Here is a 26,428-nt window from a genome sequence, read left to right on the forward strand (position 1 = left end):
TTAGTCCTCTGTTGTTTGATGTAGATACCCAGGAGATGCAAGCCGCACACTTGTATCTCGTTGTCGAGGCTGGTTACCACAATGCTGAGCTCACAAACAAAAAGCCAAGCAAGAAGAACGTGACAGTAAATGTAATAGCAAGCAGTCTAAATTATATACAGTGCCAATTCCTTCATCTAACGAGAGTGGACTTTTCTATCTCTATCTCTATATCCATCTATCAGTACCCATCTATCAGTACCTCTCTCTACCTTTATCCTAGTTCTACACACCCGCAATCAATGAGGGGAGAGTCTATCCCAAAGCCACCCCTACGCCAAAACAAAAAGAAACCTCTCTACAGTACACATACCATACATCTCCTACCCCCCAAACCTCTACGCAGCCCCAAACACCTCCGAATGAATCCTCCCCGGCTCCACCCCCAACCTCTCCAAATCCGCCCTCTGCTTCGCCATAAACGGCACCGGGCCACAAATATAATAATCCGCGCCCTCCACCAGCTCCTCCGTCCTCGCAAACTCCACGCGGCCCTGGAAATCATAATCCACGCCCTTCACACCCTCCTTCCCCACCTCGTCATAATACACCGCCCTCGACACGTTCCCGTTCTTTTCTACCGCAGCCGCTAGCTCGTCGCGCATAGCGTGCGCACCGCGGTTTCGCGCTGCGTGCACGAAATGCACTTTCCGCTCCGATGGACCGGATGTGATAGTCTGCAGCATCGATAACATGGGCGTCAGACCCACGCCACCACTGAGCAGGACTACAGGAGTGGTCGCCTCAGCATTGAGCGTGAAATCGCCATACGGCATACTCAAATCCAGCACCGCGCCCTCGGGCGTCCCATCATGCAACAAGCTCGAGATATGACCCGCAGGCCTATCAGCGCCCGGGCCCTCACGCTTGACCGAGATACGGAAGCGTGAGGATCCAGGAGGGGCAGAGAGCGAGTACTGACGCGGCTGGAACAGGTTCAGACCTGGCACAAAGCAGCGGATCGTTACGAATTGGCCCGGGCGGAAGGGGGGGAGGGAAAGCCCATCTTGCGGCGCGAGGTGGAAGGAGGTGATTTCCCCGCTCTCGAGAGTCTTCTGCTCGACCACGAATGAGCGCCATCCGTTCCACCCGCCTGGGGTAGCGGCAGCGGCATCGTAGAGACCTTTCTCGAATCCGATGAAGATTGCGGCCAGCTGGGCATAGGCGGCTGCCCAGGCCTCCATTACGGTTGCGTTTACGCCGTCGCCGAGGACTTCTTGGATGGAGGCCAGGAGGTGCTCGCCTACGATGGGGTAGTGCTCTGGCGCCACGCCGAGACCGGCATGCTTGTGCCCGATGCGCGAGACGGTTGAGGAGAGCTTGTCCAGGTCGCCGATGTGTGCAGCGTAGCCCCAGACCGCGCGGGCGAGCGCGGATTGCTGCTCACCTGACTCTTGGTGGGCGGCGTTGAAGACATTGCGTAGCTCGGGGACGGCGGCAAGGATGCGCTTGTAGAAGTGGGAGGTGATGGCGTTGCCGTGCTGCTCGAGGACGGGGGCGGTGGATTTCACGATGGCGGTTTGCTCTGGGGTGAGGGCGGGGGGGGCTGAGGTGTGGAGGGGGGAGGTGTGACGGATTGGGGCGGGGGCGGGAAGGGTGGTCCGAAGGAGTATGTTGAGATGTTGTGGGAGGCGCCTAAAAATGTTTTAGTTGACTGGGGTTAAGGGTGTACGGGGTTCAGTTGCAGATTTGTTTTCTGGGACTTGGAAGTTTGGGGAGGAGGATGGTTTGAAGGCTCACATTGGGGGGCGCCTGAGGGATGTTAAATACATTTTGCTGGGAGTTGTTTGTACAGAGAGAATGGTGAGGATAGTGAGGATAGTGAGGATAGTGAGGAGAATGAGTAGTGGAAGCAGAGAAGGGAGAGGGAAAACAGAGTGAAACAGAAAAGTTCGAGATAGTAGACGTATATCCCGAGGAGAGCATCTCCGCGGGGTTATAACATTTTGCGGGGGAACGGCGATAAGTGGAGATATGGTACCCCCGCAGATTGATTGGTTATAAAATGGCGAAATTCATGATTGGTTAACACGTCCTCCTAGGCTTTAGGTTGCAGACTGTTTTACGGACCGTACCGACCGTCTGTAGCCCCTATCCGTAACTATATCCGTAACTATATCCGTAACTATAACCGTAACCATAAGCTGTCTGTAAACTGTGCCTTTTGGTATATACTATTGTATGCCATGAGTTCGTCTCCTCCAATTCGGTGTTCTCACTGCCATACGTACCAGGAGTCGTCATTATTCCGTACGAATCGCCTTAGTCGCTAGTACGCAAACTGCTCTCTATGTTCTACCTCTAGGACTTCTCGCCGTAGCGTATCCATTACACCTAGTGGACAGTAGCTTACGGACTAATATAGCCTCTTCGCGATAAGCCCATGTTGTGGCAGTGTCTATGGTGTATGTTTCACCCCGAAATACGCCGGTTCTCTCATATATTCGTAACTCATTTCTCACCCGATCTATTCCCACCCCCTCTACTCCCTCCTCAACCTATTAACCTCCTTCTCCCTTCTCTCCCTCGCCGCCCTCGCCAGCAGCACATAATCATCCTCCCTAACAGCCTCCCTAAACACCTCCCTCATCCTCCGCGAATGCATCCCACAACTCCCAACCGGCACCTCCCTCCCCAGCGCAAACATCGCCGCAATAGCGCGCCGCCGCTCTGCCTCCGGCCGCACAATCTCTTCAAAACACTCAGTGCATACCGAGAGCTCAGGCAGCTGCGCGATAGAATACCATCGCGAATCAAACACCTCTTTATCCCCCCTGCACGGCGGCGTGGCAACGAAGCGCTTCGCTAATGCCGCAAACGGGCGGGGGTCCAGCGCGCGTCCAGACGCACCAGCCCGGTCAGCGAGCAGCTCTAGCGAGTCAAAGTAGTGTGGGAAGCGCGGGCTGTCGAAGCGGAGATCGCACATGCGTCTCGGAGCCGGTGCGCCCTCAGGGTGGGTTGGCACAAAGAGGCCGCGGGTAGCAGGCAGGAGAGCCTCGACGACCTGAGAGCAGGTGTGGCAGACATTGAAGTTGTGAACGAGGCGTCCCGAGTCGGGGTCGCGTACCGAGTGCCATTTGCGGGTTGCCTCGTGGCCGCCGAGACATGGGGGCGTAGTGGCGGAGACGTGTGCGATTTGGTGGAGCAGGGCGAGGTCCTTGGCGCAGTTCTTCTTGAGGAGGAGCCAGGCAATGCGGTACCAGGGCTGGGTGCCGAAGTCGCAGCTTATCTCATCATCGAGGGAGCGGAAGGGCGCGGGGACGAAGAAGGTATGGAAGGGGGTTTGTTCGATGGAGGATTGGTAGCAGGAGGGGCAGATGTTGAACCCGCGGCATTTGGGGAGGGTGAGCCAGTCGACTTTGCCGCGGACGGGAGATGTGCGCGGACATGGTAGGAGGGGGGCGATGGTTCCGTCGCCGCCCATGTCTTCGGAGAACCGGCGGACGTAGCCCATGTTCGGGACCTCGATGTGAGGAGCTATGGCTGGAGGTTGGAAGGGAGGCGGTTGCCAGTAATCCTTTTGAGTGGGAGACGTGCCAGAGTGGTAGCTGCTACCTTGGCCATGGGGACTGGGAAATTGTACGTCGCCACGTCCCCGCCCACTCATCGGGATAGGCATCGGCAGCGTGGCATTCGGTTCTTTGGATAACGGGTCGATGTCGACAGGACTCGGGTCTCTTTGTCTACCTGGTGCGGTATACGGCGTCTGCGGGTTTGTATCGTAAGGAGAAAACGGAGAGACAGGCCGTGACCCTGTTGTATTCTCGAAGACAGGTGGGTGTGTATCCTTCCTCTGGTTATCTAACAGCCCCGCAGCGAGACCAGCTGCTGCAAGCGGCCCTGCTCCCCCTGTTCGTGGGCTGGGCAGTGTCATGGAGTATGTTTTCTTGGGAGTACCGAAATCAAGGTTTGATTGGTTAGAACCGGTTCGGTGATATCGTGAAGGTTCAATTTCGAGGTAGAGACTGTCACCATGGCGAGATGGGTGACGATGGTGGCGCCGGCGTCGCCTGTCCGAGTTTGACGAGTCTCTGTCATCTAGATCGCTGCTGACGTATCCTTTCCTGCTTGACTGAGTTGATGACTGCCGTGAGTGGCGACGATCAGAGCTGTCATGGCGATTGAGCCGCGAGCTTGGTCGTTCTGGGCGGCGCGAGCTACTATCATCGCCCAACGGCTGCGGCCGTGGTGGTCTTTCTGCTGGGTCTCCCCTGGATCTAGGTCTGTTGTCCAGGCTCCCGCGGTTCTTATCATGACCTAGCGTAGGTGGCTGCAACCGTCCACCCAGGGTTGGTTTCCTCTCGGTGATCGGCGAGCTAGGCTTTGGGGAGGAGCCGCCATACTTTCTTGGTAGTGAGTGAGCAGCGATATCAAAGAGACCTCCATTTCCCACAGACGACCCAGGAGATACGAATTCATTCGCTGACGGATTCATAGACGGACTTCTAACGGTGCGGCCAGGCTCATCGTGCCTCGGATTGTAAGCGTATGCCGAAGTCGGGAATGGTGGGGGATGAGGCTCGAGATTCGTGGTGGGAGCAGGCAGGTCCTGTCGACTTCTTCGAGTTATGGGCGGAGGGGAGTCTCGACTCTCCTTCCGGTGCCTTGGTCTCGCTTGTTCTGGAGGGGAATCTCGACCATCTTTTTGGTGCCTTGGTTTCACTTGTTCTTGCACGACGACAGGTTTGACAGGCACCTTCTTGTATTTCCCCGCAGTGTCGTTCTCAGACGAGGAGGGGGTGTCCGGCTTGGGTACAAGCACGAAACGTCGCTCGCCGTTATCATCTTTCCGGCATGGTGGCTCTGGTTTCGTGGGTTCGGGTTTCATAGAATCGGAGACAGAGAGCTCAGAGTCGTAGAGGATAGGTAGCTGATCTATCACACCTTTAGAGGGCGGATCGTATAAAGCCTTTGCGTGTGCCTCCCCATATTCCCTCAGTAGCGAGTCTTTCTCATCTTCGACGTGTGGCTTCGGTGGCCAGCCCTTTCTTGGAGGCTGCCGAGGTCTCGAGGGTTGAGTGGTGTCGTAGAAAGAGGGTACTTTGAGGTTGACTGGCAGTGAACCGTAGATGGGTGGCCTGTACTGATCAGTTTTGGCTCACTGGACCTGGAGTAGCAAACTTACGAAGACGGGACCGTTTGCCGGCTTCTCGACGTCTTGAAGAAGCCATTCAAGAGCAAGTCGTCAGCATCCAAGGTCGATCTTGGTGGGGGGGGCATAATGCCCGCGTCGATAAGCTCAACGCCGTCGCTACGATAACAAACAGCAACAAGCAGGTCGTAAAGTCAAGTCATTGAGAATGATTCAGTATTGCGCAAAGTTCTAGATTTTGCACCGTGGCTGTAGAGTGTTGAGTTTCTAGGTGGACCTCTTTGTATGCATGATGATGCATGCATGCCCTTGTTTGGCGGGACAAGGCCGTGAGACTGCGCGTTACATGCAGTAGCTCGGCGCAACGAAGGCGAGTCTAGAGCTCAAGCGGCGGCAGCGAGACGCAAGGGGTAGACTCTTTTGTTTCCTAGCTGCTCGATGGGCTATAGTGGTTTGTGAAGCCGCCTTTCGAGGTCATTTTTACGAGTTGCCGCCGTACTCGAGTACGTTTTCACCAGCAAGTGTCTAGATTTGGCGTCCCGCAGGCGGTGGCGTCAACTGGGCCATGACACCGAAGGATGAAGTGGCGCATAAGCACTTCTCGACCGACAACAAATGGATGGCTATTAGTGGCTGGATGCGACGATCGTCCCATCTACATACCTTCTTTTCCCGCCCATATTCCGCCTTTCGACTGTGCAATGCATATTCGCAGGGCGGCAAAGTATAATTATTATTAATTCTTATGCCTCATTTCTATACTCCCATCTCCAAACGCCCCCTTTGCTATCCCACTATCCCGTAAAGCCATGATGCCAGTCTCCGTAGCCATATACCCTTCTGCACCGTAGTGTAGTCCCCGCCCTTACGTCAGGTACTGTTCGATGTCCTTGTCCTCCTCATCATCGCACGCCTCCGTCTCGGCCCTCAACTTCTCATCCGCCTCAATAATCCGCTTGATCATAGCCCGTTGGCGCTTCCTCGCCTTCTTGCCCCAATTTGCACTGGTCGTCTCCGCCGTCGCCTCCACCGCCTCGCACGTGTCCTCGTCGCTCTCGCTATCCTCAGGCACCTCGACTTGTCCTCGCAGGGAGTTGGCGCTGATGGCCGCTTTGGGCCCGGTGGCCGGGGTGGCCATCTCGTCGGCGACGATTTCCTTGTCGTGCTGCGCGGATTGTAGTTTGGCGGCCCATTGACTTAGGTACGGACGCAGGAGGAGGTAGGCGCCTATGATGGTGACGATGCGGACCCATTCCTTGAGGGACATGGATGCGTAGTGTTCGGCATTGTGCTTGAGGTTCTCGAAGCCTTGGACTATGTAGCCCAAGACTGTGCCTATAAGGTCGTTGAGTTCCGTCATGTTTCAGTGCTGCGCTCGTTGGAGGTTATGGTGACCTTGGGGATTGACTTTCTTATGAGATTCGGCGAAACTGCTTTTCCGGTGTATCCGTAACGTACAAATTATTGTTGGGCGAGCCAACTCCGATGATACTCCGAAGATACTCCGATGATACTCCGATGATACTCCGACAAAATCAATAAGCGAGTTGAACTCCGATGAAAGCCGCCGTCCTCGGTGCAATGCATTCCATATATTGTCACATAGAACGACGATGGACTCGAAGATAATGGGCGTCAAGATGGAGGACCAGAAGTCTCCGCAGGTGGCCCCTTCCAACGCGAAATGGAACACCAAGAACCTGATTCCACGGCTGGCTACGGATGCTACTGCTGCGTTCGCATCTGCTGTCACAGTTGCACCTCTCATTACAATCATTGACAAGTACGTAGAAACAGCATCCTCGGGGTGTAACCTCCAGCTGCCTAACTTCAAAGGCTACGAAGCTACCTTACCTGCCATTACCTTCAAGCATCAGCGAAGGCTGTCTTACTAAATCCTATCTGAGCCTGACCCAGGCCACCGTCACCCCTTCCTCGTTGACCGATTGAAAGACTTTCACTGACTCATTCCCCCACAGAGCCATTATGGAAAATGCATCAGGCCGTGCCCCGATAAAAGATTCCCTCAGGGCATCCTTCTGCTCCTTGATCCTATCCCCGAAATCGATGTTCTTCTCGAAACCCTTCGGTTTAATATGCATGCTCTACGGCGGCACCTACCTGACAGCAAACACCCTCGACACCATCACATCCACCGTGACCGCTAAAGATGCGACGCTCGTGACGTCTGGCCCCTTAAAATTTGCCGCCTCTTCCACTGCCAACATTGGCCTCTGCCTCATCAAAGACCGCAAGTTCGCACAGCTCTTTGGCCCGAGTGGACCTCCCCGCCCGGTCCCGATGCCCACCATGATACTCTTCGCCATGCGTGACTGCATGACCATCTTCGCGTCGTTCAACATCCCGCCCCTAATAGGCCCGTCAATGTCGCGACACATGGGCGAGCTAGAAGAGACAATTAGCGCACAGACAATCGCGCAGTTTGCGGCGCCCGCGGCGATCCAGCTGGCCAGCACGCCGATGCATCTGCTCGGCCTGGACCTATATAACAGGCCGCATGGCGAGGGGTGGAGGAGTAGGGCTTCGATCATCTGGAAGAATTGGGGAATCAGTGCTGCGGCGCGAGTGTGCCGGATTGTGCCGGCGTTTGGCGTTGGCGGAGTGATCAATAAGAACGTGCGGAGTAAGGGAATGGCGATGTGGACGTGATAGAAAGGGGCTCATTGGCTACTTGACTTGTGATGTTTGGCGAGGCGTTGAGGGCGTTTGGGACTGCTTCGGCAGAGTGTTAATGAGCGGTCTGGTGCAGCATGGGCATAGATGGAGTTCACATAGAGCATAGCGTATAGCGTACTCATGCTATACAGCGTTGTAGAGGCTGGTTTAACATGAAAGAGGGACCATTAGATAGGGTCTCCTACAGGATCCGGGGACAACGAATGAGACGGAAACAGACTTACCACCCTCCTCTAAAACTTCTGCTTCTCCCAATTAGTGAGACTGTGAATGCCAGGCATCGAAGACTGGCAATGGATCGCATCACCAGAATCGATACTCTTTAAGTGCATAGTAGTACGAGGCTATGAGTGTTTCTGTGTTTACAGTTCGGAATATCTGCAGGTTTCCATCTTTCCATCAAGGTATATCAATATTCATTAATCCCATCACAATGGAAAGTTGGGGAGGGTTCACAGCCTTGTCCTATATCGGCACCGCGAGGCTGAGCACATTTGTGGGACTTGCGGTCGCGACGCGCTAGAAATTGCACTTAAACGCGTCGCGGGGTCGTCTGGGGCCGCCCCTCCAAAGCATCAAGGACAAAATAATAAAAGTCGATATTAAGCAGCGCAACTTCCCCGTTTGATAAGGCTGGGACGAAGAGAATTAAAATTCTGATAAATAAACAGAATCCGAGCCTCAATCGCGAAAGAACACATTAAATAATGGCGTCCGCAGCAGTAGAGGCAATGCCACCGATAGACGTGGCGAACACGAATGCGAGTGATAAGGCGGCGGCAGTAGACAACGCGCTGGGGCACAACGCTGCGACTACAAGCATCATCTCTGAACCAGTTGAACCTCCGGTGGACCCAAATCATGAGGAATACCAATACCTCAAGCTCATCCGCGACATCCTCGACAACGGCGAGCACAGGCCCGACAGGTACAGCACATCTCACCCCCCCTACCCCAGGAGTACTCTAACACCCCCCTAGGACCGGCACAGGCACTCTCTCCATCTTCGCACCCACCCCCCTAAAATTCACCCTCACCTCCCCCAGCGGCTCCCCCATCCTCCCGCTCCTCACAACAAAGCGCGTCTTCCTCCGCGCCGTCCTCGCCGAGCTCCTCTGGTTCATCAGTGGCTCCACCTCCTCCCTCCCCCTCTCCGAAGCCAGCATCAAGATCTGGGACGGTAATGGATCGCGCGCCTACCTCGATAGCATTGGGCTCACGGAGCGCGCGGAGGGTGACCTGGGCCCTGTTTACGGATTCCAGTGGCGGCACTTTGGGGCCAAGTACGTGGACGCTCAGACGGACTACACGGGGCAGGGCGTGGATCAGTTGGCAGAGGTAATTCACAAGCTGCGCCATACGCCGTATGATCGTCGTATTATCCTGAGTGCATGGAACCCAGCGGATCTGAAGATCATGGCGCTGCCGCCGTGTCATATGTTTGCGCAGTTCTATGTCAGCTATCCGCGCACGAAGAAGGGCCAGGAGGGAGAGAAGATGAAGGGGCACCTGCATTGCCAGCTATATCAGCGTAGTTGTGATATGGGCTTGGGCGTGCCATTTAATATTGCGAGTTATGCGCTGCTGACGCATATGCTGGCGCATGTGTGTGACCTCGTGCCAGGAACGTTCACGCATACGATGGGGGATGCGCATGTGTATCTTGATCATGTGGAGGCGCTGGAGGTGCAGTTGGAGAGGCAGCCCAGGGAGTTTCCGGGGTTAGAGATTAAGCGGGAGAAGGGGGGGGAGGTGGATGGGTGGGCGCTGGAGGACTTTGAGGTCGTGGGGTATAAGCCGCACAAGGGTATTGCTATGAAGATGAGTGTTTAATGATGGGGTGACGGAGTTGGGTTAGGGGGGTGGGTTACGAGCGGCGATGATGGGTAATAATCATCGGGCTGGACTTTTGATTTATTAGCACATTGGAGTACTTTCTACCCTCGACTACAATAGATTCTATTTTACCTATGTCGGCCAAAGTTGGCTGAAACTGTGCATTTTGGCGCTTTGCGATTCTGCGCAACAGAGACACAAGTGAAAGTTCCAGACGAGATGTCACCACAATCAAATCACTGCATCTGTATCACATCACATACCATAGATTAAGCGCCAGTGTGCCTATCCTACACTTCTTAAGTCTCAAAAACCATTTCCCATTTCATAGTATGCGCTCATAGTGTTTACCGTTGAAATCTACGATCTGATCTCGGCAGTCCAAAACAGACCCCTATTTATCACTCACGTCGTCCGCCTTGCTGTATAGACCTGTATAAACAAAGTTAATTAGTTTCGTCTCTTCTCTCCATTCCAAAACAAAAGAAGCACTCACACTTCCAGCCACCACAAGTGCAGCCAAAGGAATTGGCCCAGCGGAGCTCCGTGCGAGCGACATTGACACCGTGGTAGGCATCGATGCGGTAGTCTTCTCCGTGGGCGTGCCAGGCGAAGAGCTTGAAGTCACGGGTGATGTAGGCAGCGTAGCCGGGCTGGCAGTCGAACCAGAGCTGCTTCTCGTACTTGCGTTGGTCCATGGTGCAGTAGACCACGCCGTTGTCTTTGGCGATACCTTGCACTCTATTGGTATAGGGGTTCCATTCGACGGCGATGGAGAGGCAGGCATTGGCGATTGGGAGGAGTGCCACGAGGAAGACGATGAGGAGGTGGAACTTCATTCTGGGGTGGGGGTGGTTAGTTTGGAGGGGGTGGATGGTCGGTGATGAGACTGACTTGATTCAGGGAAGATTGAAGTCGAGGTTGGATCTTGGATTGTTAGCTGAGGTTTGAATGCGAGCTTGTTGTGGGTTAGCTCACCAAGAAACCTTGCCAGAGAGGTGCTCTGGCGGGAGTTGTTGAAAGGGGCTGTTGTTCAAATCGAAGGGTCAAACTTAACGATGATGTTAGATCAAGATTGGAAGCTAAGAGTGACAAACAAGGCTGATAAAGGAGATATCTTACCTCTTGATGAGTTGTAGAAGGTGGTGGATCGAGAGAAAGAAAGAAGAAAAGAGAGAAGAAGGTCGGGGGTATAAATACCTAACACATCAAAGAGATCTCAAAACTTCCAGTCCTTAGGCCGACGTACGTCCAGCTCATCCATGGGAAAGTCCAACACACTGCCATACCTCAGGCCGGTCCTTGCTCAGATAATGCAGGCGAATTACACCGCTTCCTAGGAGAAGTGGCTGTTTTCAAACAGGGGTTATAGGCCCGAAATCAGGCGGGATGTGACAAGTATGACAAGGACCATTCCAGATCCTGCATACAACATATCAGAATTTGAAGAGTAGAGTCCAATAATTGTAATGTATATTGCAATACTTCCACATCTTAAGTTTTAAGGAATATACTAATTGTATTTGTAGGCTATCAAATGTTGTTGTTCCTTTTCGTTTTATTTTTCACTTCTCATCTGAGCCACCCGCCTTCGCGCACCATATCGAAGTTTGAAGTGCCAAAAGATCTATAATTGCAATATTATATTCTAATACTTACATATCTTGAGTTTTTAAAGATTATACTAATTGCATTTGCACGTTTTCTTATGTTTCTGTTTATTTTGTTTGTCTGTTTTTCTTTCGTTGTCGTCGCATCCCACGTCTCCCCTATGGCTCAGGGGAGACGTGGGAAGCACCCTCACCGTCGCCGCGCCGATGGCGACGGTGAGGTCAACACGCTCTCGCCTGCGGGGCATAACAATGCCCCGCTCCTATATAAAGGAGCGAGAGAAACAATTTCCTCCTCCTTTCCTCCAACTCTTCACCATCTTCGACCGGCACAGACAGCGCCACACCTTCCACAGCCTCAAAACAACATCGCCATCGACCCTCACTCACCAATCCCACCATTCTCAAACAAATCCACAAGAACAAATCATCTTTCTGAACAAGAAAATCAACTCTCAAGCAATGGCCGTTCCCGCAGAGACCGTGGCTGTGATTGTTTGCATCATCTTCCTCGTTGGGATTGCGATGCTCTGCTTTGGCATCTGTTTCATCAAGAATACTGTATGTGTTACTGCACTCTACCCGCGAATCTTTGTTTCTCCTCGCACAAAACAATCATCATCTGCTTGAGATCTAACGTTTACCAGGCCCTCAACATGTACAGTCTTCTTCGCCCACCGAATGTGGCTGATGCTAACTTTATAACTTTATAGGTTTCCGGATGAAGACACGGAACTGGCAACCACGGCCCCCTCGAGGGATGGCATCAACGTTACTCGCGAGGAAAACGTGCGCCACTCTCTCCCCCGCTGAGCAGAAATGAGATGGACCGACCAACCGATTCATGCGAGACCGGTTAATGTGTGGGGGACGTCTCTATAGCACTCGAGGTTAAGGTCGATGAACTGACAATCCCAACTCTCATTTGCCATCGCCATGTCCCCTATTTTATCTACCATTCTTTGTGAACGTGAGCCAGAAAATAAGCCTTCTCGTCGGTGACACTTCTCGTCAGCTGTACCCCTTCCCAAAACCTCAGGCCCTCCTGTGCATCCAGGCATTAACAGTCCTATCTCCTCCAGATAGATGCTAGTCTTCGATGTGGTTATCATTTCCAGCAAACAAGTCACCCTCCGGTAAACGCCTCCTGTAGCCATTCCATCACCGCCAATACCCCCTTCCCTCTCTGAACTTCATTGTCTTGTCGCAATCATGCCCCCCTGCGGTACTATATCCTAGAATAGTGTTGCCCGTACCAGGAGGATAACCGACTGCCGTCGTCACAGTCTCTCTTTTTCCATGGAGCATCCATAGCATCTGACCAATCGATCCCTTCACCAGGCCGGGCCAAGAACAATTACGAATCCCAACAGCACTTTTTAAAACAGTAGGCAGGCCGCCGCTAACTCCACGTGTATCCGCTCCACACATGGACAGTCAAAGACGCATCATCCCCACACCCCGATCTCGAGACCGATCTTCCCGCGCCACAACTGGAATTGCCTTCTGAAATAGAGCGAGAGGAGAAACACAAGCAGCGGCGGCGCGAAGACCAGGGCTTTCCGGATGAGTTCAAACGACGCAAGGCGCGTGTAGAGCGTTGGTGAGGTGTGCTTGGCGCTGCTGGGGGCCGCCATGTTGAGCGTGGCGATGCGGGGAAAGAGGTAAGGAGGGATGGGACGGGACATTGAGGTGGGGTGTTTGTACAGTGTATATATAACGTGATATGGAGAGTTATACAGTATATGTATGGCGTGAGCTTCAATGAGGTTGAGTTAAACGAGGTTCTTGTCACCCCGTTGAAGGTATCTGGGATGCTTGACAAGATGTGCTTGACAAGATGTGCATATAGATTACATTGGTAACAGCCGGGAAGCGTGAGACTATATAAGAAAAGAATTTTTTACCGTCTAATTACTTTTGAGGCTTTATCAGCATTCGAACCTGACTTTGTGTATTCATACCGGTGCTGGTTGATGTAGCTGCAATCATTTTGGCACACCGAAATACACCATTGTGACACATGTACTACACATTGTGACAACTGATATGTTGATCGGGAGGCTATCCCACTATATACTCGTAGGCCATTTGTTTTCTGTGAGATTATGGTTTCGGGCCAGGTGGAACGAATGATAATCGTCGTGACCAAATTTTACGCTTTGCTCAAGGTTGGAGGAAGCGATCCGCGCGGTTTCAAAACGAGGAGAAGTGATGTTTAAGAAATTATCACTTCATCACTCCCACGCTCACTCCCACTCCCACTCCCACGCTCGCTCTCGCTCTCGCTCTCGACAGCTTCTGGGTCAGGAGCGAAGCGAAAATTTGGTCACGACGATTATGTCTTACGTGATAACATGCCTTTTGTGATCTGGAGGAAACACTGTGATCTCAGGCAGGAACGAAGCAAGGGGCTGGGTTCGGTTGGTTTGATAGGCAAGCTGCGGTGAACCTCAATTTCATTTTGCAACATTTATGTAAAGACCGCGAAACATGAGTTATATGGAGATCCATTCCTGAGTGAATATTCATACCACCCAATATGAATGTCCTAGCATGGTCTCAACCACGCTGGTCCGTGCCAGTCCATCAGGAATATCATCATCCACAAGCATATTTTCCCAGAACGTGACTCCCTCTATGCTCTCAGCCCTACATAACGCTCCTCTCTCCTCTGCCATCTCTAGCTCTTCCACCGCCACGCCGATGCTCCACCCAAACTGTGCTGCGACGTCCCGTGCCGAGATACCGATTCCAAACGTGCGCCAGTCCCATGCAACATTCTTCTCGGGTAGCACAGTGTGCTGTTCAAGCATCCACCCAAGAATTGCCCTTACAGTCTTCTCGTCTGTCCTATCCCTGCCTTGTACGACAAGCACCCCACTCTTGAACTCGCGAAGTCGCACAGGCAGCTTCAGCGACTCCCAGAGTCGAGCAGCCCGCTCAAGGTCACGGGGCGAGACTAGCTCGATGCCATTTCGTGCACGGTTAAACAGCGCCCACAGATCGACAAGACTGATGATACCGCCCGTTTTGCGGAGCACGCCAGTGGCGTCGTCGGTGAGGAACTCAGCAAGGTTGCGCGACAGCTCGCTTAGATAGAGAGTCTCAGAGCTGCTGCCACTGCCGAGCATGTCTTTTGTAGTCACAAGGCCGAGAGCGGTGGCGGACTGGGCGAGAAGTGTGCTCTCCTCAGAAGAGCCGGTGTCGCTGCCACTGTTGGTCTGACGGGCGAAAGTTTCGGCGAGAGCGACTATCTCCTTTGCCGACGCCATGAGGGCTTCGAGGTCCTCAAAAGCGTTGCCGATTACCACTTCGTTATTCCTGCGCATATCTAAACGTCGCTGCTCGAGCCCAGCAATACCAACTGTTTTTATTCTATCAGTCGGCAAGGGTTCCCCCGACGGGCTCGGCTTTGGCACTGGCGGTGCACCATGTAGAAGCCACTTCCGCTGAATCATTGCCCCTTTTAGACGCTCGTGGAATATTTTCTCTCCTCCAGCTCGGAAGGAGATTTTAAGATTATCCGGTGTCCTGACCCCGGACGCACTGAAGCCTTGAAGGGTCGGGCCTGGTGATTCGGGTCGGAACTCCTCCCGGTGCTTGAAGCCTTTCGGAGCATCGTTGGATATCAGAGGAGCACCACAGAGTTCACAGGAGAGCAATGACGGGTGGTTAAGGAATGTGCACCTGGGACACTGAAACGAATCCGTGTCACTGCTACTTTCAACTGATCCCTGGGGAAGACGCCCCTGTTCTGGGAAACGTGCCTCTGAAAGTGGTCGTGCACTCTCATCTCGACTTCGTATTGGCACTGGGGTGCGCAAAGTATTCGTAGGAGCTGCTGGGCGATTCGCTGCACTGGCTATAGCGGCTTTGAGAACATGGGCTAAAGGAGGCTTTATACCACAGGCTAAGCATGGCGGCAGCGGCGTGTGTATTGTGGCCGTAGAAGGGTCGAAGTTTGACGGTACAGGGTTCGAAAATGTGCATATGGGGCAAATCCAAGTGGCATTGCTTGCTGTAGTTGGCTCAGCAGGCGGTAGGTGAAAGGGACTGTCTGTACGGGTTGTTGGCGAGGATGTAGCGCTTCGAGAGGGCGAGTTCAGCACGGTGACCCTGTTCTGGGTGGATAACCTTTTGGAAGGTTTAGGAACGAGGGTAATCTTCGGTGAAGATTTTAGAAAGCCTGCCTGTTCAGGAAGTCAGTCGCTGCTTGGGGTCTTCTACAGTGACTTGCGCGGCCTACATAGAATTCAAATCGCTCAACCTCCTTCAAGTCGATTCCCACGGAGTTCTTTCGCGGGTTTTCATTGTCCACATAGTAGATCCGATGGGACGTCAAGTAGACATGCCCATCCTGGTGATTTGGTATTTTATACTTCCTGGAACAGAGAATAAGTGTCCATGGTTCAAAGTTTGGGGTTGCATGTGGTTCTTAATTACCCCTCATAGAGCCCAACACTGTCCTGGACAAATAGGAGGACTTCGTCTGGAAGTAAAGATGGCCTCAGCGCAGTAGTGAGGTCAATCTGCTTGAGGGACATTCGGGATATCCAGGATATCCATGTGCCAGTGGAGTTGTGTGAGGAAGCGTGGAAGGTGTACGAAAAGGCAACTGGGTGAAGACGCCGATGATGGCATCCTTATCGGCCATCTCGGCCACACACACACGATAAGAAACCCCAAGGTCAATTCACGTGACCCCAGGTTTTAGGCGAGGGTTTGGGCATGGATCCTCCACCAACTTTTATCCACAGCCTACTTCACCGTTCACTTGTCTAATCTCCCATGACATTATCAACTCTGAGCTCTACTTAATCCGCTCACTTCTACTAACATATAAAGCATTTTTTGAAGAGTCGCCATCGCGCCATCGCGCCAAATGTCGATGTCGCACAACTCGTGGGCGCCCTTACCGCCTCCACCTGGCTCCCAGCCATCATACGCAGCCATGGCGGCAAGTGAGTCCACCCGAAAAGCATCAATCGAGGAAAGGCCTAACATCATTCAAGGCACTCCAGCATATACACCGGTGCAAGTTCGACAATCTTTCAACTATCCTCCAACCCAAGCTCCACAATTCGTACATGTAGCCCAATACCCCCAGCTTCCTCCCGTGGCCGCCCCCACGAAGCCGCCGACAAAAAAGAAGATCGAATGGCCAACATCAGTGCGCAGCTATGTTCAGAGGGCTTTCGATCCGAGTAACCTGTATCCCGATGTCCCGAGAGCGGATATGGAGGCGAAACTCAAGGCGACCATCTCGTCCGCCACTGAAACGGATACCCTTATGAGCGTAGACTGGGATAACCTACCTTTGCCTCAGGATACGGTGCGAACAGAAAGAGCTGCTCTAGCGGAACCATCTCCCCGTTGGGTTAATGGGCGCTTCATCTCGAGCCCTGAGTCGAAAAAGCGGAAATCGCAGGTATTGGATGGAAAGGACGAGCAAGATGTGTCTTCAAATCCTCCATGGCGTATAACTAACACTCACACCGGATTTGAAGACCGAATAACATTCGCACCGAACGGTGGCCCTCTCAATGTAGCGGCCAAGCCTCTCCCGGATGGCCTCTCGACCAAGGCAAGTAAGTCCCAGAAGAATCTTGAGAAGCGACAACGACGATTTGATGGCGGCTATAAATCTACCTACAAGGAATCGCCCGTTCTGGACGCCAGTTCTGGTCCTGTTGTTGGCCGCTGCCAGACTCTCGAAAAGAGATACTTCCGTCTTACATCTGCTCCAAATCCCGATCATGTCCGGCCGGAGCCTATCTTGAAACAAACACTGGATTTCCTGAAGAAGAAGTGGAGGAAGGAGAGCAATTATTCATACATCTGCGACCAGTTCAAATCTCTCCGTCAAGATCTTACCGTGCAGCACATCCGGAACAAGTTTACTGTAGAAGTCTACGAGATTCATGCCCGGATTGCTCTGGAGAAGGGGGACCTCGGTGAGTATAACCAGTGCCAAACACAGCTGCGCGCTCTGTACGCGCAGAAGCTCGGCGGAAACCCGACCGAATTCAAGGCGTACCGTATACTTTATTTTATTCACACGTGCAACCGGACGGCCTTGAACGACGTGTTGGCGGATCTAACCATAACAGAAAAGGACGAGTTGGCGATCAAGCATGCGCTCGGCGTCCGGTCGGCTCTCGCTTTAGGAAACTACCACAGATTTTTCAGATTATACCTCGACACGCCGAACATGGGCGCATATCTCATGGATATGTTTGTCGAAAGAGAGCGTCTAGCTGCGCTGTCTAACATTTGCAGAGCGTAAGTCATCCACCCCGTCGTTCGGATATGTTCATGACTAACATCTTGATAGATACAAACCACATGTGAAACTGCGTTTTATTACTGAAGAGCTTGGCTTTGAATCGGACGCCGAGGCGGCACAGTTCATCTGTGCCTACGAAGGCGGCCGAGAGTTACTTGAAGAGCGAGACGATGGCATCCTTCTACTCACCGGCAAGACCGGTGGCATGTTCGATGTGGCCAAGAATGCGGCGTTCAAAAAGATTGACATCAAGGGGCAGATCTAAACCCTGGTGTTCGATTTCCGTTTTATTGTCCCACGAGACCCTTGCAAGAGTACGATATGAACGGGCGACGATATACCCTGGCTTTCATTGCTATGCCGCCGACTCTGGCTCGAGTATATGGCCATGCCTTGGATCTTCCTCGAAAGGTGAATAGCGGCCACAAGTGTCTTCACATTCGTCCTCCCGTCACTCGGCGTCACAAGTCCACATCAGCGTCATTTGTCCAGCACTCCAGCCCTTTTTTAATTTATTTGCAAGCACCTCGTCGCCATACCTCAATCCACCTAACCTCTTTCTGTCACAAAGTCGCAGGCTTCCAGGACGAACCCTGGATCCTACTACTACCTGCATCTCCCTCTTTGCCTTTCCTATCCGTCGTTTCGCCTAGCTTAGATGTATACTCCAACAGCAAATGAGGGGTATGTTATTTTCGCCGTTTCGGGGGTTGCTGGGTGGTAGAGGGGCAAAGGAGATATAAATGCCATAGTTTGGACAGATTGATGTGGGGATGTTGGGGAGAGTTCTCTGCATGAACGAATGGGATTCGCATGAGCATCCCTTACGACGCGACGCGGGGTAGCGGCAGCATGCCTGGTCAGAGGGATCAGGGGGGGTTGGCATGTGGTTCAGCTGGGGATTTCCGGTGCTGGACCACCCGCGCGGCCCGGCGTTTATTTTGTGGGGGGTTGAGCTATATACCCAGGCAAGCATCAAGTCTGTCGTCAGCGGCGACAGTGGGGTTTTGCGTCCTTTTTGACCTGGCGCACTTGGGATAGCAAGTTGCTTTAGAAGACAAGAACGAAGTAATAGAAAAGTCGACTTTGATCAATCCGTGCAGTATGCCGTGGATGTGAGATGAACCCATATTGGATGTGGCGGAGCTGGGAGGTGGGGGTGCTGGAGATGGGTGCCATGTGGATGGCATGGCGTGGGGTGGCTTTTCTTTTTCCCTGGAGGCGGGGCTGGGGTGGGGCGGGGAGGAAGGAGGGGAGGGGAGATGGATGGTGGTTGTGGTGGTGGTGGTTGTGGTGGTGGTGGTTGTGGTGGTGGTGGTGGTGAGGAGGTTGAGGATGGCAGGGCGGGGGGCGGCAGAGGATGGGCGGGCGGCAGAGGCTGGGCGGGCGGCAGAGATGGCTGAGTGATGTGTTGGGTAGGGTCGGTTTGAGGCGGGTGAAGGGTGTGGCCTGACGGCAGTGTAATGTAGGGCTGGAGGAGTCCAATAAAAACCCGAGTAATGCAACTTTTCAACTTTTCAAACCAGCGTCGAGGTGCAAGTACGTATTGACCCAAAGTACGGAGTACGTACAGTATACTCCGTACACCATGACACCATATACAAAACCCACATTTACAGCCCACAGCCCACAGCCCACAGCCCACTCCACCCTCTCCTCACTCTCCTTTCGCTTCCCTTCCCTTCCCTCCCTTTCTTCCCTTCCTTCCCTCCTTCCTCCTTCCCTCCTTCCCTCCTTCCCTTCCCTTTCCCACACAAATCTCGGGGAAGTCCCTTCTTCACCAAAGTACACCCACCACAGTATTTACTCTACTTCCACTTTCCACCCCCACTCTACTGCACCCTACTCACTGCACTAACTCACTGTACTACTCACTGCACTAACTCACTGTACTACTTACTCACTGCACTAACTCACTGCACACTAACTCACTGCACCCCCTGCACTAACTCACCACACTAACTCACTACACCAACTCACCATAACTCACTACACCAACTCACCATAACTCACTACACCAACTCACCATAACTCACTACACCAACTCACCATAACTCACTACACCAACTCACTACACCCTACAGTACTCACTACACTAACTCACTACACCCTACAGTACTCACTACACCAACTCACTACACCCTACTCACTGCACACACTATAACTCCCTCCATCTGACTAAACCCTTCTATACCTAATTTACAAAAAAAACACTCACACACTCCTATATACACACAATCCCACAATCTCGACCTCTTCTTATCCCTTCCCAACCCCACCCCGCATCTAAGACACGGCCCTGTTCCAAACCACCCCCCCCCCCCCCCCCCCCCCTCCCTTCTCTCTCTCCCCTCCGACTTTCCCGCGCCCACTATCGCGATACTCTTATGTACAGTTTCTGCCACTTCTAGGTTCGTGACAACAGCTGCCGCCAGACTCCCAGCGCACGCCAGTCTATAAACGCGCGACGCACGCTGCACGCCCGCCGAGACCCGTTGAGAAAAAACGTCACCCAGAGCGAGATACGCCTCCTACTCCTACAGTAGCGCTCCCTTTCCCAACCCAACTTTACGATACAACCTGCTGTGAAAGCACCACCCCCGCGAAACTTCCTGTCGCATTTGCGCGTCTCCAGAAAGGAAGAGATACTTAGGTCACGATGAAGGTAATTGATCTTGAGCGACTGCACGTCCTACACTCGCTCAATGTGCTATGGGTGAGGGGAGAATGTCGAGGACAAAGGAAAGCTGACACTACCGCACACAGGCCCTTCGCCGCTCCATCAAAGGCGACAAGAATGACTCAAAGCTGCAACACATCTCCGTGGCCCCCAAGTCCGCCGTCGCCATCGTCCCTCCGAAAAAGGTACCTCTCCCCTCCCCCTCTTTCACGAGCCACTCCAATCCCCATCCCACCAGAAGCTGATCATGTGCCTCGCGCCACCTCCAGGTAATTCGCGCACTATACGACTACGAAGCGCAGAACACGCAGGAGCTGAGCTTCCAGAAAGGCGACTTCTTCCACGTCATCGCGCGCGAGAACGACACCGACTGGTACGAGGCGTGCAACCCCGCCGTGCCCGACGCGCGCGGCCTCGTGCCCGTGAACTTCTTCCAGGCGCTCGGCAAGACGGAGCGCGACAGCGGGCAGAGCACTGGGTCGGCGGGGAGCGCAAAGGCTCCGGACCACGACTCGGGGTACTCTGAGACCAATACAGGGCCGGCGGGGCCGGCGCCGGGGCCGAGTCCGCAGCGCTTGTCGAAGCTGGGGAAGGGGAGCGGCGCGATGGTGTATGGGATCGTCATGTACGATTTTGCGGCCGAGCGACCGGATGAGCTCGAGGCGAAGGCGGGGGAGGCGATCATTGTGATTGCGCAGAGCAATCCGGAGTGGTTTGTGGCGAAGCCGATTGGGCGGCTCGGAGGGCCGGGGTTGATTCCCGTCAGCTTTATTGAGATAAGGGATATGACGACGGGGCAGGCGGTGCCGGATTCGCAGGAGGCGGTTCAGAGGGCGGGGGTGCCGAAGGTGGAGGAGTGGAAGAAGATGGCGGCGGATTATAAGAATAGCAGTATTACGCTCGGCAAGTTCGAGGCGGCCAGCCAGCAGCAGCAGGGTATGGAGCAGGATATGGGACGGATGAGCTTGCAGCAGGCGCAGCAGCGGCAGAGCCGCCAGGCGGGGAATGGACAATATGTGAGTTTATCGCGAGCTGGGTATAGACGTATGATTGACGTATGTGGCTAACACCTCCTAGCAACAACTCCGACAATCCCAACAAGCCAAATCGCAACAACAGCAAAACCAGCAATACGCCGCACAACAACAACAAGCCGCCGCAACCTCCCAACTCTTCTCCCCCGTCTCCGCACACATCCCGCGCTACTGGTTCAGCGAAGACAAGTACTGGTTCGTGATCGAAGCCGCGCTCGAGGACGGCCGCCACTGGGAGCTCCAGCGCTACTACGAGGACTTCTACGACTTCCAGATCGCCCTCCTCACCGAATTCCCCGCCGAGGCCGGCAACACGGGAACCCAGAAGCGGTCCCTCCCTTACATGCCCGGACCCGTAAATTACGTCACGGACCAGATCACCGATGGGCGCCGCCACAATCTCGACGCGTACGTCAAGAACCTCCTTACGCAACCGCCGTATATCAGCCGCTGCACCCTGGTGAAACAGTTCTTTGCGCCCCGAGAAGGCGATTTCGAAATCGATCCCGATGCGCCGGATGGGTACCGCGATTCGGCGGGGAGCCAGCAGAGTTCGACGGGCACGCCGGCGGATGATCGGGGGGGGAGTAAGGTCGATCTCAATGGTGCTGGGTACGGTGGTCTCAGGGCCGCGCCGCCGCGCCAGCAGGGTCCACCTGGGGGGTTCCCGGCTCCGGGGGGGCGGGAGGTAGGACAGCAGCAATCCCAGGCCTCGCTGCAAGCAGCGGGTGGCGGAGCGATGAAGGTGAAAATATACTTTGGGGATGATTTGTTTGCGATCAGAGTACCCGCCGCGATCAGCTATGTGGCGCTGCATGAGAAGATCCGCGAGAGGTTGAAGATTCCGGGAGGAGAGGAGATCGCGATGATGTGGCAGGAGGGGGGGGGGAGGGCGGCTCTGGAGAGTGAGGCGGATTTGGGGGAGGCGTTGGCGAGGGGGGGGGGGAAGCTGGTGGTTTTTGTGGAGTATAAGTGAGAGCGTCCGTAGTGACGTTCTACTGCCGGTGCGCGATGCTGATGTGTGTGGCTGTTGGGTGGGTGTGGTATGTTTATACTCGCCTCGATACCCGCGGGATGGCAAAAACGGGAGCGCAGCTCAGCAAAAATCTACCCCTCCTATATGCAGGGCGCGCTGCTTGCGTCTTCTCGGAGTGGATGAGGATATATCCCATTTTTTTGTGTGGCATATTGCGAGGATATATACTCAGGGCTATCTTGCTTCTTCTTTCGGGGACGCAACTAGGGATGAGGGGTAGGAGACAGGCGGTGGGGGGGGGGCGTTTCCCGGCGTGGTTTGGGGGCGCAGGATTTTATTGAAGACCTCGGTTTTTTAGGGGGGTTAGAGGCCTAGGGGTTGAGCAGGGATGAAAGGAGGGGGAGGATGATATCTAAGATGCTATGAAGAAGATCGAATTGCTAGGACGCTGAAACACGTGGAGTTCGTACATGATGGAAGGGGAGTTTTGCTTGAAGAGATGGCGACCGGGGGGAGGGGGAGATCAAAAAGATGTTTCGACATGCTCTGGTGCTTTGAGGTGCATTGCATGCGTGCGTGCTTGCTGCTACTGCTGTTTGTGAGGTTATAGAAAGATTAGATATGCTTTTCCATACCCTGTGCTGTTTCCTGTCTTGGCGCTGCGACCCCCTTTTCTTTTAGTTTATACCTTTCGTCGCCCTGTTTTGCTGATGCCACCAATCGCATCAAAGTAGAAGTTGGAACGTCAATATTGAGGTCGAGATTTACAGTATACACACAGCCACCCCCACACGGGTACTATACACAAGCCCCCTTGCTCTACAACTCCTTATCCCCCTTTCCCCCCTCCCTCTTCACCCCACCCACAACCCCCTCCCCCAACCTCTTCTCCCTCCCCACCACCGGCGCATCCCCAACAGCCTGCTCCCCCCCAATCGCCTTAAACCCCTCATGAAAAACAAACTCCACCGCCCCCTCCACCGGCTTATCAAACAAATACGGCAACACCGGTACCACACTCAACCCTAGCCCAACGGGGCCCCACATGCGCAGTCGAGGAGATTTGACGTTTTTCATTGCGCGCCCGGCGTAGCGGACGATGGAGTGGATTGTTAGCATGGGGAGGCCCATGGAGGCTATCCCTTGGAAGAGGGCGCGTTGAACGATTACTGTGCGGTAGTCTTCCAGCGGTGTAACAACCCCCGGCGTCACCAACCCCCCCTTCAACCCCCCCGCCACGCCCTCCGGATGCAGTGTCCGCTGATTCGCACAATAAGCTTTATACCCCTCGTGCGCGACGTCACCCGCCAGATAGGCCCAGGAGATGCCGTAGGCGGCGCGAACGAGGTTGGGGTGTGCGACGGGGCGGAAGGATTCCCCGACGTCGGAGGTGTAGGCTACGTAGCGTTGGGCGGAGAGGAGGGCGGTGCGGATGCGGGTTGCGTAGGCGGCGTAGCGGATGGAGGATTCGGTTGATTCTGGGGCGCTGGGGGGGTGTTAGAGGGTGTTCTGCGGTTCTGGGTTCTGGGTTGGGGGGGGTGGCGGGAGGAGATGGGGAAGGCTTACGTTCCGCTCCGGACTTCGTCGTAGATGTGCTGATCTTTGTCGGCGCGGTCGACCATGCGCTGGAGGTCTTTGGGGAGCTTTTTGGCGGGGGGAGGGGGGTTGGGGTTGGTTTTCACAACGTCATTGTCGGGATTGGATGGGCCAGTGCTGGCCATGATAAGGTGGTTATTTCACTCGAGGGTGGTGTTATAGGGAAATGATCCTGAACTGCGAATCGTAATAGGAGGAGGTATATGGAATAGCGAAACGGTTTTTTTGACAGTGACAGTGACAAGAGGCTTGCCAGTTTCCGAAGGTAATCTACCATCTACGTAGGACATGTGCAATGGCTTCGCCTAGCACGCAACCACCGACCGCCGCGGCGTTCGGGGAAACGAAATCGCGGAAGGTCCCGGGTAAAGCCCAAAAATACTGCCAAGGCGCTAAGCATATTGAAGCTGTCCAGTGGGCTCTCGGAAAGCCAACGTCGGCCCAGCCAAATCGTCAATCTACCAGCAACAACACATCCACCTCACCTCTCTCTCCAAGTCAATCAAGCAAATCCCATCAAGATGGTTGTTATGTACAATATCGCCGGTCGCCAGATCGCGTCTCACTGGGTAAGTGGTCCCGTCTGTGGTGGAGGAAAATAGGGATGCCGAGGGAGGGCAAATTTCTTCAATCGGCTACGAAGGGAGGGATTGGGGGGCATTGGGATACATGGAGAGGATTGAAGGATTGTTGCTAACGCGATTTTGATGTACAGCTCTCGATCGCCACGCTTTCGATCACCTTTGGCGGTGCTGCCCTCGCTATGGGCGGGAAGAAGGTTGAGAAGACCACGACTCCCCCGCTCAACGCGAAGAACAATGATGAGGAGAAGTTCATCAAGTGAGTCCTATACCCGCGGCGGCACTTCGAATAACGAAGGAGGAGTTTGTGGACTTGTTATACTGATGATGGGTTAGGGACTTCTTAGCCGACATCGATTCCTCGGAGAAGAAGGGACAGAAGGCTTAGACGGAGAGTGGATTGGAAAGAGGATGTTACGGCCCGACGATGCGTCCGACGACTGGAACAATATCGATGTGTACATATAAGCTGTATTCATGAATGCATAGAAGGGTGTCTACAATATTTCCGTGAATCTCTCCTCGCGCTAGAGGTGGTGATGGTGTGACTACATTTCGCGATATATACGCACTGGACAGAACAGGAGTGACAATCGATATGTGTCTTGATTTGCACTGGGTGTCTGTGGGAGAGATGGGATTCTTTTGAGGGATGGGTTTATAACTTACTGTTCACGTGCCTTCCCGCGTTTTTGGTGATGTCTATGACGACTGGTCAATATCTTAGGGTCCTAGATCACGCTGACGTACTCGATACCCCAAGGGAGCAGCATAGCACAGCAACTTCCCCAGCTTTTAATATAATCAGCTAACCCCCCAAGATAACAGATTAGCAAGGCATTTCCCCAGGTTTTGACATCTCCGCCTACACCCCCCGCCTGTCCCCATCTCCCGTCCGAAGCGCTTGCCATACATCTCGTTCCGTTGCCCCTTTACTCGCCCCCCCCATCCATCATGCCCGAAGAGGGCGAGGGGGGCACCTACGACCCCGAATGCCACTTCTGCGTCATCGGCAAAACCGGAAAGCCCAGCCCACACCCCACCATCGCCGCCAGCCCTGTCGCCTCCGCCTACCTCGTCCTCGCGACGCACAGCGTCGTCGGGTTCCTCGAATCGGCGCCTATGGGCCACGGCCACATCGTCCTGCTACCGCGCGAGCACGCGGGCAAGATCAGTGATCTCTCGTCGGGGGGGAGCGCGGTGTTGGGGTTTTGGTTGCCGATTGTTAGTAGGGGGGTGATGGCGGGGTTGTTTGGTGCGAAGTGGAGGGATCATGATGAGAGTTGGAATATTTTGCAGGCGAATGGTGAGTCCCCGCTACATCTGCGGTGGTTGTGGGCGATGGGGAGACATGCTGATGCTGTGGCGGGCAGGTAAAATGGCAGGTCAGACGATCAAGCATGTGCACTTCCATATCATCCCGCGGCCCCGCCCGGAGATGAAGTCTGTGTATGGAGAGACGCGGGATCCGAGCGAGATGATGTCGTATGAGAAGAGGCAGAGGAATCTGACGGAGTCGATGACCGCGAACATGCAGGATGAGAAGGCGATTGAGGCGTGTCAGCTGATTAGGGCGGCGTTGAAGAAGGAGATCTTGAGGATGAAGTTGTCGGGGAAGATTGCGGAGGGGGAGGATGAGTGGGATTTGTGGTCGATTGATGATGGGAAGAGAGTATTATGGTTGTAAGGGGGCCCTGTAAATTGGATGAAGGGATGTGAGAGGGGTAGTTGGGGCTGTATGATAAGCAGGGTTAGAAAATCAGTTATAATCATGATTATTTAGTCGTAATCATAGTATCTAGATACGACCTTGGCAGGACAAATTCAAACTCAGACGGACGATGAAGGCTAAACCAGTGTTGGGAGCAGACGATATCCTTCTCCTTCTCACTCACCTCGCCGTTTCGTGTGGTGGTGTTGTTAGATAAAAGCAGCATTGACCTTAGAACCACTCACGCAATACAGCAACAGGTTATCAAGTTTCCATCAACAAGAACT

At 53.9% G+C, this 26,428-nt stretch overlaps 14 protein-coding genes across 14 annotated transcripts; 7 read left to right on the forward strand and 7 right to left on the reverse strand.

The window, feature by feature from the left end:
- Positions 1 to 3: 3 nt before the first annotated feature.
- Positions 4 to 1,811, reverse strand: VC83_02494 (uncharacterized protein; the record flags this gene model as incomplete). The annotated part of the gene is made up of 2 exons (XM_024466155.1): positions 4 to 1,674; positions 1,780 to 1,811. The coding sequence occupies 2 exons, from the start codon at positions 1,809 to 1,811 to the stop codon at positions 378 to 380; spliced, it is 1,329 nt and encodes a 442-aa protein (XP_024326107.1). The 3' UTR covers positions 4 to 377.
- Positions 1,812 to 2,131: 320 nt separating this feature from the next.
- Positions 2,132 to 5,884, reverse strand: VC83_02495 (uncharacterized protein). The gene is made up of 3 exons (XM_024466156.1): positions 5,165 to 5,884; positions 2,271 to 5,117; positions 2,132 to 2,213 (listed from the first exon to the last, which is right to left on the reverse strand). The coding sequence occupies exons 1-2, from the start codon at positions 5,257 to 5,259 to the stop codon at positions 2,522 to 2,524; spliced, it is 2,691 nt and encodes an 896-aa protein (XP_024326108.1). The 5' UTR covers positions 5,260 to 5,884; the 3' UTR covers positions 2,132 to 2,213; positions 2,271 to 2,521.
- A 112-nt stretch (positions 5,885 to 5,996) lies between these two features.
- VC83_02496 (uncharacterized protein) lies at positions 5,997 to 6,491 on the reverse strand (the record flags this gene model as incomplete). Its single annotated transcript, XM_024466157.1, has 1 exon — positions 5,997 to 6,491. The coding sequence occupies one exon, from the start codon at positions 6,489 to 6,491 to the stop codon at positions 5,997 to 5,999; it is 495 nt and encodes a 164-aa protein (XP_024326109.1).
- A 240-nt stretch (positions 6,492 to 6,731) lies between these two features.
- On the forward strand, positions 6,732 to 8,046 carry VC83_02497 (uncharacterized protein). Its single transcript, XM_024466158.1, has one exon. It carries the CDS (start codon positions 7,118 to 7,120, stop codon positions 7,799 to 7,801), a length of 684 nt encoding a protein of 227 aa, XP_024326110.1. The 5' UTR covers positions 6,732 to 7,117; the 3' UTR covers positions 7,802 to 8,046.
- Positions 8,047 to 8,535: 489 nt separating this feature from the next.
- On the forward strand, positions 8,536 to 9,661 carry TMP1 (Thymidylate synthase; the record flags this gene model as incomplete). Its single annotated transcript, XM_024466159.1, has 2 exons — positions 8,536 to 8,756; positions 8,809 to 9,661. The coding sequence occupies 2 exons, from the start codon at positions 8,536 to 8,538 to the stop codon at positions 9,659 to 9,661; spliced, it is 1,074 nt and encodes a 357-aa protein (XP_024326111.1).
- A 397-nt stretch (positions 9,662 to 10,058) lies between these two features.
- On the reverse strand, positions 10,059 to 10,503 carry VC83_02499 (uncharacterized protein; the record flags this gene model as incomplete). The annotated part of the gene is made up of 2 exons (XM_024466160.1): positions 10,059 to 10,096; positions 10,161 to 10,503. The coding sequence occupies 2 exons, from the start codon at positions 10,501 to 10,503 to the stop codon at positions 10,059 to 10,061; spliced, it is 381 nt and encodes a 126-aa protein (XP_024326112.1).
- A 1,233-nt stretch (positions 10,504 to 11,736) lies between these two features.
- On the forward strand, positions 11,737 to 12,087 carry VC83_02500 (uncharacterized protein; the record flags this gene model as incomplete). The annotated part of the gene is made up of 3 exons (XM_024466161.1): positions 11,737 to 11,835; positions 11,922 to 11,932; positions 11,988 to 12,087. The coding sequence occupies 3 exons, from the start codon at positions 11,737 to 11,739 to the stop codon at positions 12,085 to 12,087; spliced, it is 210 nt and encodes a 69-aa protein (XP_024326192.1).
- Positions 12,088 to 12,676: 589 nt separating this feature from the next.
- VC83_02501 (uncharacterized protein) lies at positions 12,677 to 12,911 on the reverse strand (the record flags this gene model as incomplete). Its single annotated transcript, XM_024466162.1, has 2 exons — positions 12,677 to 12,680; positions 12,733 to 12,911. 2 exons carry the CDS (start codon positions 12,909 to 12,911, stop codon positions 12,677 to 12,679), a joined length of 183 nt encoding a protein of 60 aa, XP_024326193.1.
- A 175-nt stretch (positions 12,912 to 13,086) lies between these two features.
- VC83_02502 (uncharacterized protein) lies at positions 13,087 to 16,006 on the reverse strand. The gene is made up of 3 exons (XM_024466163.1): positions 15,721 to 16,006; positions 15,524 to 15,659; positions 13,087 to 15,467 (listed from the first exon to the last, which is right to left on the reverse strand). The coding sequence occupies exons 1-3, from the start codon at positions 15,819 to 15,821 to the stop codon at positions 13,803 to 13,805; spliced, it is 1,902 nt and encodes a 633-aa protein (XP_024326190.1). The 5' UTR covers positions 15,822 to 16,006; the 3' UTR covers positions 13,087 to 13,802.
- Positions 16,007 to 18,714, forward strand: VC83_02503 (uncharacterized protein). The gene is made up of 3 exons (XM_024466164.1): positions 16,007 to 16,238; positions 16,290 to 17,559; positions 17,612 to 18,714. The coding sequence occupies exons 1-3, from the start codon at positions 16,160 to 16,162 to the stop codon at positions 17,826 to 17,828; spliced, it is 1,566 nt and encodes a 521-aa protein (XP_024326191.1). The 5' UTR covers positions 16,007 to 16,159; the 3' UTR covers positions 17,829 to 18,714.
- Positions 18,715 to 19,902: 1,188 nt separating this feature from the next.
- Positions 19,903 to 22,567, forward strand: BEM1 (bud emergence protein 1). The gene is made up of 4 exons (XM_024466165.1): positions 19,903 to 20,228; positions 20,330 to 20,428; positions 20,513 to 21,259; positions 21,321 to 22,567. The coding sequence occupies exons 1-4, from the start codon at positions 20,223 to 20,225 to the stop codon at positions 22,251 to 22,253; spliced, it is 1,785 nt and encodes a 594-aa protein (XP_024326188.1). The 5' UTR covers positions 19,903 to 20,222; the 3' UTR covers positions 22,254 to 22,567.
- Positions 22,568 to 22,875: 308 nt separating this feature from the next.
- On the reverse strand, positions 22,876 to 24,141 carry VC83_02505 (uncharacterized protein). Its single transcript, XM_024466166.1, has 2 exons — positions 23,820 to 24,141; positions 22,876 to 23,739 (listed from the first exon to the last, which is right to left on the reverse strand). The coding sequence occupies exons 1-2, from the start codon at positions 23,972 to 23,974 to the stop codon at positions 23,073 to 23,075; spliced, it is 822 nt and encodes a 273-aa protein (XP_024326189.1). The 5' UTR covers positions 23,975 to 24,141; the 3' UTR covers positions 22,876 to 23,072.
- Positions 24,142 to 24,293: 152 nt separating this feature from the next.
- On the forward strand, positions 24,294 to 25,087 carry VC83_02506 (uncharacterized protein). Its single transcript, XM_024466167.1, has 3 exons — positions 24,294 to 24,418; positions 24,565 to 24,689; positions 24,767 to 25,087. The coding sequence occupies exons 1-3, from the start codon at positions 24,371 to 24,373 to the stop codon at positions 24,816 to 24,818; spliced, it is 225 nt and encodes a 74-aa protein (XP_024326186.1). The 5' UTR covers positions 24,294 to 24,370; the 3' UTR covers positions 24,819 to 25,087.
- VC83_02507 (uncharacterized protein) lies at positions 25,064 to 26,264 on the forward strand. The gene is made up of 2 exons (XM_024466168.1): positions 25,064 to 25,736; positions 25,804 to 26,264. The coding sequence occupies exons 1-2, from the start codon at positions 25,385 to 25,387 to the stop codon at positions 26,115 to 26,117; spliced, it is 666 nt and encodes a 221-aa protein (XP_024326187.1). The 5' UTR covers positions 25,064 to 25,384; the 3' UTR covers positions 26,118 to 26,264.
- The last annotated feature ends 164 nt before the right edge of the window (positions 26,265 to 26,428 follow it).

Source organism: Pseudogymnoascus destructans (assembly GCF_001641265.1).
Source record: "Pseudogymnoascus destructans isolate 20631-21 unplaced genomic scaffold scaffold_5, whole genome shotgun sequence".
NCBI lineage: Eukaryota > Fungi > Ascomycota > Leotiomycetes > Thelebolales > Thelebolaceae > Pseudogymnoascus > Pseudogymnoascus destructans.

Bases quoted from the DNA above. Each gene is read 5' to 3' on its own strand.
- VC83_02506 (XM_024466167.1), top strand. From the start codon at position 24,371: ATGGTTGTTATGTACAATATCGCCGGTCGCCAGATCGCGTCTCACTGG. The intron at 24,419-24,564 runs GTAAGTGGTCCC...TTTGATGTACAG, and splicing joins GCCAGATCGCGTCTCACTGG to CTCTCGATCGCCACGCTTTC. The intron at 24,690-24,766 runs GTGAGTCCTATA...ATGATGGGTTAG, and splicing joins GATGAGGAGAAGTTCATCAA to GGACTTCTTAGCCGACATCG.
- VC83_02503 (XM_024466164.1), top strand. From the start codon at position 16,160: ATGTCGATGTCGCACAACTCGTGGGCGCCCTTACCGCCTCCACCTGGC. The intron at 16,239-16,289 runs GTGAGTCCACCC...ACATCATTCAAG, and splicing joins ATACGCAGCCATGGCGGCAA to GCACTCCAGCATATACACCG. The intron at 17,560-17,611 runs GTAAGTCATCCA...ACATCTTGATAG, and splicing joins CTGTCTAACATTTGCAGAGC to ATACAAACCACATGTGAAAC.
- VC83_02505 (XM_024466166.1), bottom strand. From the start codon at position 23,974: ATGGCCAGCACTGGCCCATCCAATCCCGACAATGACGTTGTGAAAACC. The intron at 23,740-23,819 runs GTAAGCCTTCCC...ACACCCCCCCAG, and splicing joins GACGAAGTCCGGAGCGGAAC to CGCCCCAGAATCAACCGAAT.
- VC83_02507 (XM_024466168.1), top strand. From the start codon at position 25,385: ATGCCCGAAGAGGGCGAGGGGGGCACCTACGACCCCGAATGCCACTTC. The intron at 25,737-25,803 runs GTGAGTCCCCGC...TGTGGCGGGCAG, and splicing joins GAATATTTTGCAGGCGAATG to GTAAAATGGCAGGTCAGACG.
- VC83_02502 (XM_024466163.1), bottom strand. From the start codon at position 15,821: ATGTCCCTCAAGCAGATTGACCTCACTACTGCGCTGAGGCCATCTTTA. The intron at 15,660-15,720 runs GTAATTAAGAAC...TCTCTGTTCCAG, and splicing joins AGTGTTGGGCTCTATGAGGG to GAAGTATAAAATACCAAATC. The intron at 15,468-15,523 runs GTAGGCCGCGCA...CTTCCTGAACAG, and splicing joins TTGAGCGATTTGAATTCTAT to GCAGGCTTTCTAAAATCTTC.
- VC83_02497 (XM_024466158.1), top strand. From the start codon at position 7,118: ATGGAAAATGCATCAGGCCGTGCCCCGATAAAAGATTCCCTCAGGGCA.
- BEM1 (XM_024466165.1), top strand. The intron at 20,429-20,512 runs GTACCTCTCCCC...CGCCACCTCCAG, and splicing joins CCATCGTCCCTCCGAAAAAG to GTAATTCGCGCACTATACGA. The intron at 21,260-21,320 runs GTGAGTTTATCG...AACACCTCCTAG, and splicing joins AGGCGGGGAATGGACAATAT to CAACAACTCCGACAATCCCA.
- VC83_02495 (XM_024466156.1), bottom strand. From the start codon at position 5,259: ATGCCCCCCCCACCAAGATCGACCTTGGATGCTGACGACTTGCTCTTG. The intron at 5,118-5,164 runs GTAAGTTTGCTA...TGATCAGTACAG, and splicing joins CGGCAAACGGTCCCGTCTTC to GCCACCCATCTACGGTTCAC.